We start from the raw sequence: 21,049 nt of genomic DNA, 5'->3' as shown, positions 1-21,049 counted from the left end.
CTGAGAGAGCACTTTCTGAGACTGTCCCAGTCATTAATAAGGACTCTGCACAGTATTAGGTCCAATACTGCCAAGAGACACCATTAGTAATTGGCTGCCAGCCAGACTCTGCATTCACAACCTTTCTAGTAGTCCAGCCAGTTTCTCACCCACCCACTTTCCTAGTCCACACCTCATCAAATTAGTTTTAACAGTACTACAGCAAACAGGACCATAGGTCTTGCTGAAGTCAAGGTATGTAACATCCACTGTTTCCCCTTCATCCAGGAGCCTGGGGACCTGTACGGCTTGGGGAGAGACTACATTAGTGAAAAATGAGATAAAGGGGTAACTTTGCAGCCTTTTTGATATATCTTATCACTATGTTCCCCATGCCACTAAGCAGCAGGCCCACAGTTCCTTCAGCCTTTTGTTATGATTGGTATATTTAAATAATCCCTTCATAAAAAGCAACACCCTTCACATCCCTTAGTGATTTCAACTCCACCTGAGCTTTGGCTTTTTCAATTTCATTCCTGCATGTTTAAGCAATATCTTTTGTGTTCTTCCAAAGTAACCCATTCCACTTTCACCTTCTTTTTACTACTCAGTTCTTTGCTCATTCAAGTTGCTTTTCTATCCTGGTTAATCAAGTTTCTGAGTATCAGAGTGGATTATTCTTGAACTTTGATGAGGTACCAACTAACTCTCCTATGCCTCTTTATACTCCAGGACAGACTCCCATGGAATTCTGCCAAGATCCCCAAATAAACCAAAGTCCAGGGTTGCAATTCTATGTCTTGTCTTGCTTAATACTCTCAGAAGTTAAAACTCTATAATCTCACAGCCACCACTGCCAAAATGGCCCACAACCATCACATTCCCACTTTTTATTTTCTGTAAAAAGACTGGCAGAGCAGTTGTTCTAGCCAGCCTGGCAATCATCTGCATCATCTATATCATTATCACACTCCAGGATTCTCCTAAATTGCTTGTGCCCAGCTCTATTGCCCTTCCAGCAGTTACCAGGAAGTAAAAATCCGCTGTGAGGCACCAGGCATTCTTTACTCCATTCCTGACACCTGGATGCCAGCTTTCTCCCTCTGGAGCCTCTGCTGCATCAGGGCACCTGATGGGTCAGGATTGTTGCTCCAGCTGATACTAGAGACTCATCTGCAGCATGTCACAGCACTAGCACAGCAGTCTTATTGTTTCTGGACAAAGTTTGTGGCTCCTCTGTATCCTGCTGTGCTGTTTGGCGCTGTGACAAGTACTTCATCTCTGATAGCTAAACTTGTAGATAAAGAAGAATAATAAATACTAGTGCATAACTCAAGCAGGTGAAAGCAAAGAGAAAGGAAGGAACACTGGGAGATTAAGACAGGCCCCCTGACTAAAGAAACACAGAATATCACACAGAATTTATACAGCATCATAGTAGTACACAAAAACCAGGGTAGATAGGCTGATTCCTGAGAGGACTTGTCCTTAGGACAAGTCATGCCAGTTGTTGTCATGGCACTAAAACAACTGCTAAAATTGCTAGATCCAGTTACAATGTGAACACTTAAGAATTTCTGAATTATTATTTCCCTTTGTGGAAGCTACAAGGCATCCAGACTTTTGATTTCTTAGTAGTAACACAGCACAATATCTTCAGCATCTTTTAACTGGGTCCTGTGCTGTTATATTTTGCTTCCCTTAAAACTGAGGGAGGAGAAGAACCAGCTAACAAAATTTTATTAGATTTTTGTTTAATGACCTGATAAAATGAGGTGTTCTTTTTAATGAGTCAGTAATTTTTTTTACAAGCTTATCTCTTTTAGAGTAAGTGTTTTGATATTAAAACCAACACTTCTGTAACCTCTATTTATGTACGTTTTTAAATAGTTCACACCAAATATCCTGAGATAAACATTAGCCTACCCTGTTCTGCAGCTCTCTTTATCTCGTGGAGATCCGTGTGTATGTTTTGCTGGTTGATAAGCAATTGTTCCTTCATAATAATGATGAGAAAGAAAAGTCTTGAAGCCTACATAAAAAAGGCATTATGCAGCATTAAGTCATTATAAATCCACATGGCAAACATCTCTGCATACATTCCTTGATTTTTCCTCTCTTTCCTTTTCTAAGGACTGCAAAACAGTAGTAGCCCTCCTCAAGCTCAGAATTCTTTTTCTTATGATGTTTTAGACTGTAAGGAACAAGAAAATATCACAGTGCCACTCCAATGTTCTAACATTTGTCAGAAGTGCCATTATGCACTTGACATCTTTAAAGACCAACTAAAAAATTTAGTTATACATCACTGTTGAATCTTAAAATTGGCCTGCACTAAAATTCTCCTAATGCATCTTCTTTCCCTAACACAAATCAAAGGAAGCAAAAGATACTTTCCCCTAGGAAAGTGCCATAGGATTTATTCAAATACTAGGTAACAAGACTAAATCACACATCTCTCTCTAATCAGTGCTAGAATAAGGGCAAGATTAACAATTCATTCCATCAGCTGAATGTTCAAGACAGAGGAGTGCCTATCTCTCTTTAAGTAACTAAAAAGAAAGTCATAATGATTAGGACAGAAGTTATTACTTTTTAGGCCATTTTCCATAGGTGGCCCATATTCAACACAACTTTATTGAGCTCACTGTCAACGTTAACCCCAAAGTCAAACCCAAAGAGCTTTACATAACACGATCCAATATACTTGGTGCTACAAGGAGTTCAAGTCTGTTTCTGATGTTTACAAGCTTCCGACAAGGTTGGTTTGGAGAGACTAAACCAACTGCTCCAAAGTATTTACACACTGACAAAAGAATTCCAAAAATTACCTGAGTAGTCATATCTCATTGGACCCATCCACCGCTTCTTCTCACTATCTTTTAATATATCTCCATAAAAACCATAACCCAGCAATGACACGGAGTATTTCAAAAACGTGTTGTTGTGATGTACAGAAGAGACATCCAGAGGCTGACAGTCACCTATAAAGATCAGAAGTGCAAGGTTCTATTAAGACTTACTTTATTTGCAGCTGCAAACATGATAGTAACTTTAACATTGCGAAGTCATTAAAAATAAAAAATACATATTGCATTTATGTCAATATATATGCCATGAATGCATATACTTCTTACACATGCAGAAAAAAGAAAAATAATTTTTAAAACTAATTTAATCTCATACTTTAAAAGCATTAAACACTAAGTGAGAAGAAAGGGCTCAGTATGCTAAAAATGTATAATGAAGAACTTATACTCCTTTATCCTGTAGCAGAAGGAGGGGATAGAGTCACAGAACTATTTAGATTGGAAAAGACCTTTAGGATCAGAGTCCAAATGTTAACCCAGCCCTGTCAAGGCCACCACTAAACCATGACCCTAAGTGCCACATCTACACATTTTCTAAATATCTCCAGGGATGGTGACTCAACCACTTCCCTGGGCACACTGTGTAAATGCTTGACAGTCCCTTTCCCTGAGTGGATCGATGCAGTGGCTCCTGTACATCTCCTGGGTACTAAAACCTCCATGTCATGCTATCAGAGGATAATTTGAGCTGGAAGGAGCCTCTGGAGGTTTCTCATAAAACCTCACACTCAAAGCAGGTTCAGCTATGAGGTCACATCAGGTTACTCAGGGCTTGTCCTGTCAAGTCCTGGAAATCCCTAAGGACAAAGAGTACACCACTTCTCTGATGTCCTCCACGTGTAAGCTTTAAGCTTTGGAGTGATGGTGGGCGTTGTGGGGGTGGGTTTTTTTGCTTGTTTGGTATTTTGGTGTTCGGGTTTTTTTGTTTCACTGGGAAGTTGGACCAGATGATCCACTGTGGTCCCTTCCAACCTGACCCATTCTGTGATTCTGGGACTTAATAACACAACTAAAATACTACGATATACTAAAGCCACATCTCTCCAATCCTAGTCCAAAGGCCTCAACTCCACAGATGCTGAACAGAGTTAACCATAGGTTAGTAAGAGAAGCACATGTGCAGCTCTTTGCAACATGAGACCCTAAAACTGCAAGTGTTAAATCAGTAATGATACCAAAAGGTGTTGTAACTCTAACTTGTCAAGGGAACATTGAATTGCCCAGGACAATTGGACAACTAGAACAAAATACTACTATTGAAGTGTACATGCACTGATCATAGTTTCCTCTTAGATAAACATATATATATATAGAGATATAGTGCAACAACTGATGCTGCTTACTGCATTTTACTATTTTCAAAAGAATGCCAGAATTCATGAAAACTTTAGCACCAAAGTTTCAAAATGTTATGATCCCTTGAAAATAATGAATTAGTGTAGACCAAGCAATTAATTTTTAACCTCCTGTATTTCAAATCAGAAACTTAAATCCCAGACAAAAACTTTGTATTTCAACCCAGCCATTATGTTCAAATTATATTTCACAGACATAAAGACAGAACTAAATGAAAACAGTATTTTGGGCTACTTTCATAGTTTTCGTAACAAAACTGCAAACTGCGACCACCCACCTACAATGATATGAAGAGCTGAAGTTACTGGATCAGAAATGCCTACAGTTGAATAGCATATGCAATCTGTTGATCCTGAAAAACAGAAAACTAGGCATCAATTTGTATCTTTACAAAACAAGTATTATTGGCATAGTCCTCCACATAAATGCATTATGTTCCCTTGGTTTGCTCCTTTCTATTTTATGGAACAAAGTATATACAAGGATACTGTATTATTATTATTATTTAAACTGTAACACTCCCCCCCCCCCCCGCTCCCCTCCAATGAGTACAAATTATTGCTCTCCATACAAAGTACAAAAGTTTTCACAATATAAGCAATAAATATGTAGCAGTTAGTGAAGGGAAGTAAGTTAATTTACACAGAAAATTTCATGATTACATTATAGCTTTTATATCAAATGAGGTAGGCATACATTGATTCTCTTTTGTTTAAGATTTCTTGCTCATTGAAATCTCATGAAAAAAAGAAAAATTGACTGGTCTGCTGTTTTTTGTGGTACTGATCTGAATTCCAGGATGTCATCTTATACCAGAAACTTCTGCTCTGTTCTATTATTTGAAAATCAGTAAAAATACTTGCTTTCAGGAATTAGTTTCTAGATAGGGTAACAAAATGGATAGAGATGTACCTTTACAGTCTTGATGCAAAATACCTACAAGAAGAAAGGGGGGAAGCTTTAGGTTTCACCTATATGCTGTTTAGAAATGGACAATTCTCCCTGTTCCCTATAAAAAACAAGAGCCTAGATAGGGATCTGGTTTATACTCTGCGACAGGGACTTGGAACTCAGGTCCAGACATACAGAAGTGTATTTGTTGCAGCACCTAACACCAAATTTATCTTACAGTTTCTCCCATCCCTTCCATGAAACCGAATTCCCTCAAAGTCAAGGCTAGATATCTGAAAAGATAAACTTTGTCCGCATACATGTTTTCAGCTTTCCTACCAATACATTAGGCTGAAGAGGAGCTCAAATACAGCATACTTGGTTACTGAGGCCTTACCAAGTTGAAATAAAAACTAAAAATGGAGGAATGAGCAACCATTATTTAAAAAACACCTTTAGTTCTTTTTCACTTTGGAAATAGTCAGGGCATAAGCAGTTAAGAATAGGAGCAAAGAAAATCCTTTCTTCTCCAAGTCACTTTTCAGAAAATTGATACTACTTCCCCAACCTGTGAATGGCACGACAGAAGCTTCTACCAAGTAGACACTCTGCAGAAATTTGCCACAGTGAACAAGATGCAGCTCCAGGAGCCAATTAAAAAGAATAGAACAGGAATGTAGAACAAAAGAAACAGTGGGACTAAATAGGTTGTCGCTACAACTGAGGTTCAGGACAGTGCCAGTGTATCATTACAGGCATATGCCACTGCAGGACAGAGGACTCCAATTTCCTACAGTATCATAACAGACAAGGTACACAGATCTCATGTAACATTTAAAGTTTTATAGCAGAAAATATTAAGTGGAGTTATGAAGCTGAAGCTATACTTTACTGCCAAGTTTTTCAGTTTCATATTGTCTCCTATGTTCATGAATAGAAAATTCTACTTTTGAAAATAAAAACAAACAAATAATCCCTGAGAGATCTGACCTAAACTTTTACTGCTGAATGTACAAGCCTAACACTTTATCCAACATTTTTCATTTCTTCCAGATTTGTGTACATTCTGCTCCTAGAATTACCTCAGTCATGTTTGTCTTGATGTAAACAGAGCTTCCAAGTAGTCTTACACTACAGACGGAAGAAGAAGAGGGGAATTCATGCAAGCTACATTTCAACACCAGAGGTTCATCTCCCTATGATCTTCCATAGTCAATTAAAAGCTGATTCATCTGTTTGGCAACTACACTGAACTTATTTTCATTTCTACTCATTTACTAGTGAGGAAGGGCTAAAATTAAAACTGAAGTCTGAAATTAGTTCTGAGATTCTAAAACAGGAGACTGGGTAACATACCAACAGTAAAACATTTTTGGTTTTTTTCTGTTAGAGGTAGTAGTGTGGAGCAACAAAACCAGTGACCTATTTACATGGATGTAACTACAGCATTCCTCACACACATGCCAAGAGAATGTAACTTGCCACAACACCATACCAAGCATGAACCTAACAGTACTTGTTTAAAGGTCACAAAAACGTTCATGATGACTAAGGTTTTGAGTCCTTTTGAACACTTCTTAACCAAATAAGACTTCTAGACCATTAGGTGGGCCGTCACTAGATGTGGAATCTACAACTGCTGAAACAGCACTCTGAACAGATGCACACACGAACCCACCAAAATCTGGGTTATTTCATCAGTATAAGTTAATATGAAAAGCAGGATTAGAATGTAAACATAGCTTGAATAATATCCCATGATTAATATCTTAGGATTGCCAGAACACTCAGTTTGGGGAAGAAGCTTCCCATAGAGCATGACCCTTGACTAATGTTAAGTGGTGGCTACTGTACACTCTGGCTAAACCAACAGAAAAATCATATACATACTCTGCCAGATTTTCTTTGGGGATTTTTAAGGGCAACAGCCTGAGTGAAGGAACATAAAAGAGGTTTTTATGGATTGCACAGAACTGCATGCAAATGTGAAGAAAGTAGTTGGACTGCTTGCTAACTGGACCCTACTTCACTTAAAAAAAAGAGAGAAACATATTCAGTATAGAATGTAATTTTTGCATTGATTTGCTAGTAGAGAAGAAAATCAGCTTGCAAAGCAATGATTAAGTTGCAGGTTAAGACACTTACACACAGCTATTTGTGTGCATGTTACACTGCAGACAATATGCCAAAGCTTCTGTTCTGGTCAAGGACATCTTGTCAGGAATAGCTGATGGCAGCTTCAGCTTGAGTCAAGGTACACACTCATAGGCCTCAGTGGAAGGGCCTTAGGAAGCAAGTGACAAGCTGATGCAACAGAAGATCAATGAGCTCTGCTGATCCTATTGACCAGATGCCCCCCATTATAATATGAATTTAGACGCCCATCTCACTTGCAGATACCATATGTAAGCATGAAAGTTTGAGTGTCAGTTTCAAACTGAAACTTACCCTAAGGAGATTAATTCCTTCACCTAAAATGCCACCAACCACCGGGGATCAAGTGCTGCAGATTACTCTGCTTGTCCTCCCAACTCCTACTCTAGTACAACAATTGTCTTGCACAGGGCCAGTACATTTCAACAATGGTGGCACCATACCACGATACCATATGTAGATGCTGAATGTCTGAAATCTCCCAGCTAAAGAAAGCTCTCATCCCAGATACTTTGAGATTAAGAACTCATTAAAAATATGAAGTATGTAGAGGGCACAACAACTTATCTTTGTTAAAATAAGCATAATTACTTTTAATCTTTACCATACATTGCTCATTTTCCCTGAAGTCTGTTTTTCATTAGGAGGTATCATACACCCACATAGTTGTTATACAGGCAAGTTCTTCTTTGTTCTTTTCCTCCCCAAATATGAGAAATGCAATCTTTTATATAAAATACATTTAATTATTTAAAAATTAAGGAAATCTCTCCTTTTAATTAATCAATCACAAGGAAGAATGATCAAGGTATTTATTGAAGTATAAAAGAGCATGTACTCCACATGATTAAGTTTTGCTACAGCAATACTAAAGAAAGCAAAGTGATGGACTGCATTACACAGAATGTACTACAGCTAAATCACCAGATTTCCCCTTTCACGTGAACATTGCTAGATGTTTGTGAGTAGAAAAGTCATGCAGACAGGTACACTCAGACACCACTTCACAAGTTTAAATTCGTACTAGAACCACCAAAGTGGTTAAGCAAAACCAGAAAATTTGCTGGTTGTATGGAAGAGTTCATGCCAATGATTGATGGACCAACAAAGAAAGTCAAAGTGCTAGACTTAATCATCTGAAACATGATTTGACTACTAACTTACAACTAGGGTTTCTTAATCCAAAACATACACATGGTGTAGGCTACAAGTATTTATTTTTGTGCTTTTACTGATGGAAAACTAAACAAATTGCAAACAACTGAAGTACTAAACTAAGCAGGTGACAGAAGCAAGTCAGCTAGATGTTGATCCTATGCAAAACAGTGAATTTAACAAAGAAATAGAAATATTTTTAGAGCTCATGAGCATTGTTTCATGTGAGATACTCTTGACAGGGGCAGGTGCTCCCATAGCACACAAAGAATCCTCAGACAAATTAGTATGAAAACAGTATTTGTAGTGAAAACAGGCAGAATAGCAGCTTCAGTGGGGGTCCCATATTTGTGCAGTTTTTGAGAATCCATAATCCATGCAGTCATCGCACAGAGGAAATGTCAGGTAAGTCACCCTAATGGCAGAGTAACTGCACGCTTTTGGATCAAACAGCATTTAATATTTTGAAAAATTCTAGAAAACTACTTTTCTGATAAGTGATTTTTAAAAGAGAAGGAGCTGGCACATTCAAAAGTAAGCGGAGAAGCTACTGCTGCAGGGAGAGATGAAGGGTCCGGGTTCACACCCATGTACCTACTTGAAGTTTCATACATCTTCCTTTCTGCATACAGAAACCAAGAAGTCAAGTCATCTGCAGAACAACAGATTGACTTAAAGAGAAGCAGTTCAGAAAGACTTTGGTGTAGGATTTTTTGGTAGATAATTGCTTCAGCATAAGTTCAGTAACAGAGACAACAAAAATGGATTCATCCAATAATGGTGGATTTTAGACAGGAAATGACCCTCACAAGAATAAGTAATATTGACTTAGTTGTCTCCATGGCAGGCCCACTATATTAAATTCAGTATTTAGCCCTAAGACTCTAATTTCAAGAAGTTTAATGGATTTAAAACGCTGGAGGAGGAACATAAAACATGCACTTCTGATTTCAAAGTGGATATACTGAACTTTGAAATGAGACGCTAACTAAATGGCAAAGATCATTAAATATTACAAGCATTGTAGCTGAGAAGGCTGTGAATAGATCACTTGGAGTAATTAAACAAGAAAGATAGCTTTTATGGCTATTCTTTAACACATTTTTAAGATAATTTTTACACTCTAAATAACAGAAATATGAGTCCAGTCACACTTCACAACTTGACTTGAATCTATTTTTTAACTTTGTGAGTGAATCCTCCATCTTTTTTCTGTATTACATTCATATAGGAAGCCTGCACTCTTTAGCATTCTTAACTTCTACAGTGACATATCAACAGTCTGATTATAATCATACTGCATCCTTCAATCCTAAACATTACAGAGCTGACCACCAGCAAACAGAGTGATCTGGATACACTAGAAGCCTAAAATCACTATAGTTACTAACTTTATGTCTGTTCTTTACTCAATATTCCCAACTGCTTAGATTTACAGCCCAGGGTGGGTTGCAGACTCAGTGTTTTGAATGAATGCAATAGTATGTCACAACACAGAGTGAAGTGAGATTTTTTTTTTCCTATATGCTAAGATCATTAGAGTATTTAATCTAGTGAGTTCTTTCTAACCAAAAAAGAACAGCAGTTGACAGCTTTGTCCTCCTATTCTACGCAAAGTGTAATAAGAACAGCAATTTACTTTGGCTTACTCCAGAGGGTGCAATTTTAATCCTAAAATATGTGGATGAAACGTCAGTGTCCAAGCTGTACCAGGAATGAGTCTCTGTTTTTAAGTTCTATGGAGACATTACTTCTCTGAAGGCAGTGAGACCACATGGCTGAATGTGCTTTTAAGGCCAGTAAGAAATAACTGGTTTTTAAGGCTGAGAGGAAGAAATAACTAAGGAGAGGTTTTCAGAGATGCACTACAGCCTCTAAGTACTCTTAACAGCAAATCCATTTACAATGGCAAACTCAATTTCCACTGGCAGATTTGAAGAATGGCTGCAACTAAGAGAAATTCAGAAGTTAAAACTGCCACTTGAGTAGAAGTCTTTTATTCATGTCAACAAAAACACAAGTTATTTCATAAAAATGTTCCATAATGCATAAGAATAAATGGTATTTTTCAACCATAAGACACACTAAGGAAAGATGTTGTCTGAAAACTGACAGCTGTTCAAGGAAAAAAAAAAAAAGGAGCCAAGCAGGGACTTGCTCCAGAAAGTTAGAATCATGATTTACAAATAGTATTCAACATTCAAAAAAGAGAGCCTGCACAATGGAGTTCTGCTATGAAATAAAGCTTATTACTGGAATAACCCAGTCATATAGGTGAGTGTTTTAGAATTAAATATCTTTCATTTGTAATTTTGAACCTTGTACAATTAAATTGTGAGTCTCTGAGCAAAGACTGACTATCTGCTGAATTTAGTGTTTGTTTGAATACAGAAACTGTTTAATCACAACCACAAACCACAGCCTGCCACATTTCTCTTCACACGACTTGATATCAGGAACTAAATGATAAAAAAGGGGAAAACACTGATCTACTGTTGCCTTAACCCAGGCTCCTGTTAACACTGAGTAAACTATCTCCATGTATCAGAGGACACCCAGAGCTTTAGATCTTCGTCTCTAAACTATGGGTAGTCTTTGTTTTCAGTATCTATTAATGAGCTCTTAGGATTTTTAAAAACAGGCTGGTTATAAAGAAGTAGAAAGGAGATAATGGACGAAGTTTTACTAGAGGTATCATTTGTATTTCGTTACTACTTTTGACTTGCTGTGTTTCAGCACTACCAGTTCAGTTTAAAAAAAAAAGTTCTTCCTAAGAAGAATTTCACTTACTTTTGGAACAGACTTCTTGCACTAGTGATAGAACTAGGTGATCTGTTGGGGTCAATACATGGCCAGAACTCCATAATATCAAGCAAAGATGAATAGAGAACAGATTCACCATGGGCTGGAAAAATACAAACCAGAACAAAACCCCAAATCTTGCTGCCTTCAGGGTGGGTTTAGCTATTTCATACTCAATTTAAGGTCCCTGTAATGACTAGATGTGCTCAGATTTGATCAGTGACTTGACTACCTTTTTCAGTATATAAGCACTTTCCCATATATACCATAATGGATCATTTTAAATACCGTACAATATACAAACAGATCAAGAAATATATTATCCTCTGTATTTCCAAACAATTAATAGAACTTTAAGGCCAGCTTCCTTATACATCATTATAAATAATTTCTGAGGGATTTGAATAATGACTTGGAGAAAATATTTGAACTATAGCACTGATTACAAGGCTGTACCTCATGTCAGTTCAAGGAGTAGAACATACAGTATACATTCAAATAGCAAAAGGATACAATGGACAAAACACAACAAACAAAACATTAAAATATGTAAGAGAAGTGACTTAATACATGTTAACAAAATTAAAATGTCAGTGAATATCATACTTTTTGGGTGCAATTGGAAAAAATGCATTAAGAAAATGTTGAAAAAGCAAGGTTAATATTTCCTGAGGACAAAGAAATAGCTCTTAATATTGATGTTCTGTTTTTCCAATTGTATCTTCTTATGGTCATATATCACCAGTAGGCAAAATCTTCTGAAACCAATCATGTAAGCAAAAAAACCTTTCATTCAAGAAATTTGCCCAAATAAAAAAAGGAGGAGTAGAACACTTCAAGTTCTATTCTTGTGAAGTTTATTATACATACTGACTTTAATACAAAGCTTTAACAAATAAAACCAGAATATACTTAATTATAGCAGGAGAGTAAAAAACCATAAGGGGATATTCACATTGCAACTTTTAGACACCAAACATTTATTGTACTGCAAGCAGAAAAGGTTAAGCTTCTTGCAAGCAACAATTCAGATTGTTTGGGTCTGGAGACATTCTTCACAATCATGTAAGGAGTATAAAATTAGTTACCTATAGCTTGAGAGTAGAAACATCGTAGTTCACTTGCTGCATTTTTACAACCTATGCTAAATTTTCTCAGAAGCCTCTATTTTAAGTCTAACCAGAAGCTCACAGTGTTTATTTTGTGTCCAGCTGTTTAATTCAAAGCTCAAGCATCAGACAAGAAAAGAGAACAGCATAGAAAGGATACTGAACTGTCCATTTGTACTCCTACAGATACTTCAAAATTACCGATTCTGTTAAAGAGTTACAACACTTTATTCAGTCCTGGAAGAGAGAGCAAACTTGTTAATCTGCTTTTGAAGGAATCTTTGAGGACCAAATGGGCATGATGAGGTAACACCTGGGACACTAGACTGAAAACAGCAAGATTGATCCAAAGAATGACTTTGTGGTCAGTAATAGCAATAATAAAAATATCAAAAAAGACCTCAATTGAAGAATGAGTTCTCTCAAATGACAGCAGTCAGGACTGCCTGAAAAAGTGGCTGACATTAAGAACTGTGAATGTATAGCACCTCTAACAAGAGGCAGAAACTGCAACTTGGTCTGGAAAACAAGAACTATTCCTCAGCTGTAGTTGCCCTATACTTGCTGTGAGAACAAATGGAGGAAAAGAGAATCAAGGAAACTTAGCATTTGTTTGGAGTTTGTCAGACCAGTGGGAAGTTCTCATTAAAATTCTAACTAAATTAGTGAAGGATTTGGAACTGAAAAAATATTTATCTGGTAAATTTCTGTTTAGTAAATTCCACTCCTTAATGTGTTTAGAAGGGTATTACTGTCAACATCTTATCTCATATTAATACACAATAAGCCACAAAAAAAGAAGTAGTAATTAAATTCTAAAGTTATACATTAAGATTTGATTTCCTTCACAAAATATTCTTCCTAAATAAAATTGCATGTGATCAATAATTTTATATGGAAACAAACAGCTTTACCTAGGTGTCTTTATAAAATATCATTGCTCAGATCTTACACTTAGGCCTAAATTCAAGAAGTTATGAATAAGAAAAAAATTCAAGAATGAATGAATAAATTAAACTGAAAGTTAACCCTTTCTTACCAGCAGGAATTATGCCAATCCTTATATTGCACTGGACTAACGATGCTTTGGGATTATTTTGGTCTATGCCAGAGTCCTTCTGCATTCTTCCAATGAGACCATGCATCACTTCACTGAACATGCCGTCCCCACCAACACAAACAACACTGCCAGGAAACACAAATTAGAATGCACACTAACAGTCAATAAACAACACGGCAAGTGTTCTACTTAGGGCATGCACTGGGCACACCAAAAATAGTTGTTCTATTCTCCTCCTCCATTTTTAGAGGATAAAGTAGCCCACAGTCAACTAGGCAATTAACAAAAAGAAGAAAAAAATTTTCAAGCTTCAAAACTGCAAATGCACCTAGACGTATCTGGAGCGTTAGGAAAAAATGTTGGAATGCAACTGGCAAAAATCTTTATCCTCTACTACTGTGGGCAGACAGACAAATATCAGTGGAAATTCACTATACAAATAAAACACTGAACAGGACTGTACATACGACTCTCTAAGTACACAAAATGGAAACAGGGTACCTTTACTAAAAAGGCAAAAGTTGATACTTGCCACTTCAGGCAGAAGTTTATTTTACACAGTTTAGTAGGAATATACATTATATGAAAGTCAAAATCCAGAGGAGTGCATGCATCCTCTTTCCAACATGCTGAGATCCCACCAGACAGAAGTCATGTATATCTACAGAACCATTCGTAATCAGACAAAGTTCTAAATGTTACCAGATGCAAAACTTTGTTTCAGAAATTTAATTCAGGTCAGAACTGGTACAGCAGCTACATAGATCCTCAATATGTTAAAGCTTAGCAGAGAGTCCACAACCAAGCAAATACTAGGAAGTAAAGCAGTATACATTTAATGAACAATAAACAAATACACTGTGAACTCTAAGAGCATAAACATTCTTCAACTGAAAAACTAATTCAAATACACTTTAAAGGAACACATGAGAAATCCAGAGTTACACATGTAGTTCCTAGTACTTAAGCCTAGGAATGTGTACTGTTATCTATAGCAGTAATTTCCAACTCAAACTAATACTCTTTCACATCATCAGCAACAGATATTGCATATTACTTATTTCATAGAACAAATTAATTTAATTTTTAAGTATAGATCATTTAAATTTAGTTATTCTATTTTTAGCAGGTGGAAAGCTTGATAAAAACAGTCTTTTTTTTCCATGAATGGAGAGGACAGTCTTAAAAATGTAAACTCTCCAACTCTAAGTCAAGACCTAGGAGACTGAGAGAGAAGGAATAAAAAGATATTTGTTTTCAATTTTTAATGTTTTTTTCTCTTCTAATAGCTTAACTACACTATTCCTCAATTTTAGCCTTATCTTTCTCTGCAGACTCAAAAAAAGAGGCTAAAGAAACAAAAACTTCCCTCGTCAGCTCATGGCCAATTTTGTCTCAGTACTAGTTTGCTCAAAGCTCCATCAATCCTGGCCTTTAAGACTTCCAGGGATGGGGTATCCATAACTTCTCTGAGCAGCCTGTTCTAGCGCCTCTCCACTCTCACAAATTTCCTCCTTAAACCTAGTCTAAACCTGCCCTCTTTCAGTTTAAAGCCATTCCCCCTTGTCCTGTTGTTACATACCCTTGTAAAATGTCCCTCTCTAGCCTCCTTCTAAGTCCCCTTTAGGTACTGAAAGGTGCTCTAAAGTCTCCCTGGAGCCTGCCCATCTTCAGGCTAAACATGCCCAGCTCTCCCAACCTGTCTTCATAGGAGAGGTGCTACAGCCCTCTAATCATCTTCTATAATAAACACTATATCCAGGCTCAGAGGAGATAGTTACATGAATGTCTATACCTATCAAAGGTAAATACGATAAAGAACTTCACATATGCAGTAACAGCACAACCAAAATCATAGCAAACATCAGAAGGCTAATGTACAAGTCAGACATGTGCTGCACATGTGAAGGCCCCTAGTGAAGAATGTCTGAAAGAAACTGAGCGATTCTTACTCTTTGGCTTTATTTTACTAGTGGGCAAACATTTCACTTTTTAGATAGATGATAACAGCAAAGAACATCTGCTAGAGGACTTCAGAAGCTAATCCACGAGTCCAATGAGTTTTTAAAGAACTGTAGTCCCTTCTAATCTCAACCATTCTGTGAACTAACTCAAAAACTAGGAAAAAAACTCCAATCAGAACAATTTTACAAAGGCTTGTGCAACAGACATAAGAAACCACAATGATACATGTCACTTACTCCAAACATGGCTATTACCTGCACAATATTACAGAATGTTCTAATTGTTCTGCACAGTGATGTACAAAACCCTGTGATATTGTAACCAAATGAATAATTTAAGTAACTGTGCTTAAAGAAAAGCTGTTTTATTACTGAGCTATTAGCTTACTACATTCACCATAAGAATTTCCTATAAGGCAAAACAGGAAGAACAAACAGGAAATACGCATAAGATATTTAAATAAGCTGTCTAAAATAAAAACATTTGAAAAGCAGCGAATCAATTATCATTAAGAATCCTGTATCTACTTGCAGAATTCCATGTATGACTTTGCCAAATAGGGAATCTGGAGATTAAACGAAGAAATTCATCACTGAATGAAGGGAAAGCCACACATCAGAACCAGTCTATGAGGACAGCTGAACAAAAGTTAGATGCAGGATTCCAAGGAACCTTTTATTGTATGTAAGAAAGGCCAAACTTGAAGAAACACACATTTATGTGGCTCAACCATTTTTAAAAGCTTCCAAATGACCATGTGATCTGTTATTTAAAAAGTAGTTTTAATTCAAGAAGTCCTTCCTAACATCACTGTTAACCATAGAAAAAGAGTTGTACATGATGCACAAAAGTCAGGCTTGGAAAGACAGGCTGCAGATCCCAAGCAAACTGCCATTCAGGCCTAGCCCAGGAATAAAAGAACCATAAGATTCTAAAAAGATGCAGTTCTCTGGCGTATTATTTATCTTGGCATATTAGAGAGACAAAACAAACAAAAAAACACCCCAAAACAAAACCAAAAAAACAAAGGAAAAGCAATTCTACAGTACGAGACTTTGAATCTGCCAAAAACACTTCAGATATCACCACAATTGGTCACTGCCACTTGCTGTAAAAAAAAATTTGCTAGGAGTGAACATGGGCTCACTTGCCTCCCTTTCTGCTCTGTATTGAAATTTCACCAATCGTCAGTATACTTATTTCAAATCGAAAATCAAATGAAAAGGAAAAATCACAACTAACTAGCTTTTTCTGGGATCAGTGTTTCCCTTCCTTGAACTTCTGAAAAATTAAGAAAAATCATAGTATAGACAAAATGGTTTATTTAAAGGCAACTCATTTTTAAGCAGGTGAAGCCTGTGAACTCAGCCTATGAATACAATTTGCCAGCATCATGACCTTACTCAACACAGGCAATGTAAATAGTAAAGTACTACAGCAAAAGTACTCTGGAAAGACCTAATGTGTTTTCTTTTTGCAACTTACCAGTTTAAATGTACCTGTCAACAACCACGAGATATCATTTTAAAATACTGTAGTTATGAGAGTTTATCTGCATACATTTTCATGTTTTTCCAGACTTGTAACTTCTTTCATGTCATGAACTGGAAACTGAAATGACTAGCTTTTTTATTAAAATATTCTGCTTCTACAGCAGACTTAATAATGGAATACAAGATCACCATTCAGTCAGGTCTTTTTTAAAAGCAGTAACTTCACAACAGGAGAAATGCAAATAAAGCCAAACAATGTAGCTACTATTGAACAGTCAATATATAACAAGAACAACTACCTGAAACATTTCTACACAGTTCATGTTTTTTACACACAGGCTGAATGCCACTGGTGCAGTGTTCTGAACTCATGTATTTCAAGACCACAAAACATTTCTGGGTAGTTTTTGAGCTATAACAGAATGCTCAAGTGAGCAGAATTAATCTTACATTCATCTTTTGAACATAAATCTCATGCAAACATTGTTATACTACACTTGAATATATTGTGTTGAACAAGTTTACTGAAACAGTTTTGTTTTCTTTTTATACTCATAAATGTGGATCTCCTACAAAAAGGAACATGCCCCAGGACTTTCAGCTGTTGCAATAAGTGTATTAGTAATGATGGCTACTATTTTAAATGAGAGACAAGAACAGGCCAATTACATAATACATCAGCTTGAAAACAATAAAAAAAAAAGGCAAGTAAAGTTACTTACCCATCATATTTATAAATATTAACTTCAAATAAGTTGTCCTTGGCATGGTTAGCATGTTCAGTTACTATGAAGAAATAAACACATTAAAATTTATTATTAAAAATACTACTACAAAGCTGCATATAATACAGAATTATAAAAATTAATTCATTAATAACCATGATTCGATTAGCAATGTGACCATAAAACAGCCTGTCCATAAGATGTGTCTCAAAAGATTTTTGCTAGGGAAAGAATTGAAGGAGACAGGCACAGTAAATAGGAAAAAAATATTTCACTAAAACTGTGCAAATGATCAATTAGTTTTAACAGTGAAACTAAAAATGAGAAGAAAAGCAGAGTTTAATAAATTAAGAACTCAAATAGCTCAGGAGCACCAGAAGTTTTAATCTAGTAAGCAGAAAGCTGATAGAAGGTTGCAATTTATCTGGCTACCTATGTTTTAATTAGAACACATTCTCTATGACTTTGTTTCATTTCCTTAGTAAGAAAAGTAACTAACAGAAAGAACTTTAGCTACTCAGGGATGTTTTAAAGAGTTCATACTGTGCTTATTAGGAAATTAAAATATTCATTACTCACTAACAACATCAGTGGATATAGAAGCCATACTGAAGAGTGGAGCAACTTTCTGTTCATAAATCCTCTTCCCTTGTCTTTTTCCTCCATAGGGATTAATATACACAAGCAAATGCTTTGGTCTAGACTCTGCAGTAAGGAAAATCATAGTAGGGCAGCAATAGCAAAGGCACTTGTAAGTATCATATTTACATACATTTTACATACATAAAAATACTTTTACATTCATTTATTTAAACTGTCTTCTTACTTTATTAACAGGGTGAAAATGCATTTCCTTTCTGTGATCAAGTTACAGCAAGAATGCCTCACAAAACTGCAGGCTGCACAGCAAGTGCTTGTCCTACAGTGTTAGTTGCCCTAACCCCGTTAGTTACCCCTCCCTCCCTCCAAAACCACCTTTGATATTACTATCTCAAATTTGTCCAAACAGTTATGGCTTTACACTAGTAGTGTCAATGAAAACAATTATTACACCTCTGTATTAACAGATATACAAAACAGTAATGCTTGCTGCACCTAGAAAACCTCCTTTTTTTATGGAACAGACAAAAAACTTAACATCTATACTTCCTCAGACAGCATTCTACATTATTACTTTAAAAGGAAAAAATATCAGATTTATTACATAAGCACGCTATTACAGCAAATCCACCCAAGCTAGACAGACTGAGTGGTTTAAATCTGCCAGGCACTTAAAGCACTATTGAACCTATCTGAGAACATATTCCCTTTCCTGAAATAGTTTGTTACCAATAAAATGAACAATTGCATACAAATGGAATTAACTGCTCAGGCCACAGTTCTCACAGGTGTATTGATTTGGTGCACAACCCCCATTTTTTGAAAAAGACAGATATCTTGTGTAATGTAAACAAAACAAAAACATTAAGAATGCTTCCACTGCTTGTTCAGAGCAGCTTTTCTTAAACTTACTAATTTTTAGTCTGTGAGCCTTAAGTACTTGCTTGAGTCACACTGTAGGTGTACTTGTATCCAATCCCTTCTCCAGCTCTGTATCTCAGAGGGGCCTCAGACCTACACTGTAGCGAGCTCATCCCTAGTCCTGTCTCCAGCTCCAGCTGTTCTACTCCAGCCTCCCTGGATGGACCCAATTACTTTACCTCATCTGGGCTGTAAACTGGACCTGCTTCTATTCCCATCCCTGTTCTGCCCACCCTGCTCAGAGACAGTGGGATGCTGGTCAGCAAGGGCACTGCCTATGCTATGATCACCCTTGACATCCTTCTGTCATGGAGTTACTCTGCTCCTGCTGCTTCCTGACAGCTATCAAGGTATCTCTTTCAGGAATAACTCCTTCAAAACTACTTTTAACCCCCCATGAAGCAGATGTCCAAGAGTCTCAGAAATTATTAATGGGAACTCTCATTACATAAGACATTTTGTTGATGACAGAGTCTGGAAAGGTGAAACACACCTATAAATCTTTCAATTGCTACAGTCCTTACCCTCAAATCTCTAGAGTACCTCAAATCCCTGAGCTTACATCTCCCCATTACTTTTTCTGAAGCTACAGTCATTTAAAGCCTCTGCTAAGCTTCCAGTGTGTCTCTATTTTGCGAAAATAGTTTGTATCTGGGCAGAATTATATGACATCTACAGTCCTGACTGATTAAAGCACTCAGTACAACTTAGTGAATATGCAAGATAAAGTAGTGATAAGGAGACACTTCAACTCCTGGCTCCCTCATTTTGAGCATAAGCTGCTCTTAAAAGTTCAAAAAAGCAGATATATCAAAATAACATTGATTGATGTACAAGCCTACAAAATGATGGTGCAAATGTTCATAGTTTATTCAAACTTACTCTGCATTTCAAGTAATTCTTTCAGTGCCTGTATCCACTGATTACATATGGGCTCATCAACACACCAAAATGTCATATCACTGCACCGCCAGCGGTGATTTCGGGCTTTCTTCACATAATACACTATTTAAAAAAAAAAAAAAAAAAAGGCATAATGAGATGGTTCTGTGAAATAAAAAATGCATTTCAGAAAGATCTCCAAAATACTGACCTGTAATTAACCTCCACTACACATTTCCACAAATGACAGAAGCATTCCGATGAACAGCACATTTGTAGAGTCCAAAGGAAAACATAAATGAAAACACTTGCTCTAGGTGTCTGCTTATAGCAGACACCCAAACACAGGCTTCTTTTTAAAGAAGCCATTTCTCATCAACTTATTATAGACATACTTGTTCAGAAGTTCACTGAGCTTATGTATTGTCTGTATTAAAGTCTGCAATATCTACATAAAATGCCACAAGCTTAAGATGATAAGCCAGGCTGACACCAGTTCTGATGTAACCAAGGGTGAATTTCATTACGTAACGCTGAAATTTGAGAAAAAAAGTTTTCTTGTGCATTAAGACCTTATACTTACTTCATCTACAGTATCTCAAATCACTCTCACTAGGGGACTAAATGCGAGGAAAGTACTGCACAACATATAATTTTGGCATGACATCTTTTTAGCACAGAAGTCACCACTCCTCTCCCAAAACAGACATTTATTTCTGGCACTTTGTTTTAAGAATGCAGTCAATAATACAAATAAACCTTCATGCATACATCCTGATGGCTAGGGGTAATTTAAAAAACCCCAAACATTTAGGGCTCTTTTTTTCAGCCTCTCTCAATTTTCTAGTCAAGTAGTAGAAAGCAGGTGTCCTACTGCAGAGTCATTCAGCAGCAAAAAGACATTAGAGTAAACACTCAGATTAGTTTGAACTTCATTAAAAGCAAGTAAACAGAGCATGTGTTCTTAAAGGAAGAGTTTTATCTTCCAAGTAAGGATCTTTAAATGTAAACCAACAGATTTTTGGTGGGGGTTCTTTTGCTTCAGTTTGGGTTTTTTTTTTTCGGTTTTTTTTTTTTTTTTTTTTTT

General features: G+C 36.6%; 1 protein-coding gene across 1 annotated transcript in view; it reads right to left on the bottom strand.

Annotated features, from left to right (window-relative positions):
- Positions 1 to 21,049, bottom strand: part of CERK (ceramide kinase) — a 42,465-nt gene that overhangs the window by 12,836 nt on the left and 8,580 nt on the right. Inside the window, exons 5-11 of the mRNA XM_042017574.1 lie at positions 19,963 to 20,085; positions 18,139 to 18,264; positions 17,557 to 17,620; positions 13,356 to 13,501; positions 4,483 to 4,557; positions 2,811 to 2,963; positions 1,906 to 2,011 (exon numbers count right to left, since the gene is read on the bottom strand). Coding sequence (XP_041873508.1) covers positions 1,906 to 2,011; positions 2,811 to 2,963; positions 4,483 to 4,557; positions 13,356 to 13,501; positions 17,557 to 17,620; positions 18,139 to 18,264; positions 19,963 to 20,085 — 793 coding nt within the window. The remainder of the gene's footprint in view (positions 1 to 1,905; positions 2,012 to 2,810; positions 2,964 to 4,482; positions 4,558 to 13,355; positions 13,502 to 17,556; positions 17,621 to 18,138; positions 18,265 to 19,962; positions 20,086 to 21,049) is intronic.

The sequence above is a fragment of the Corvus kubaryi genome, unplaced genomic scaffold, assembly GCF_017639235.1.
Source record: "Corvus kubaryi isolate FWS band 111438036 unplaced genomic scaffold, C.kubaryi_AGA036_p1.0 137, whole genome shotgun sequence".
In the NCBI taxonomy this organism is placed as follows: Eukaryota; Metazoa; Chordata; class Aves; order Passeriformes; family Corvidae; genus Corvus; species Corvus kubaryi.
This window is presented reverse-complemented; position numbering and strand designations above follow the sequence as displayed.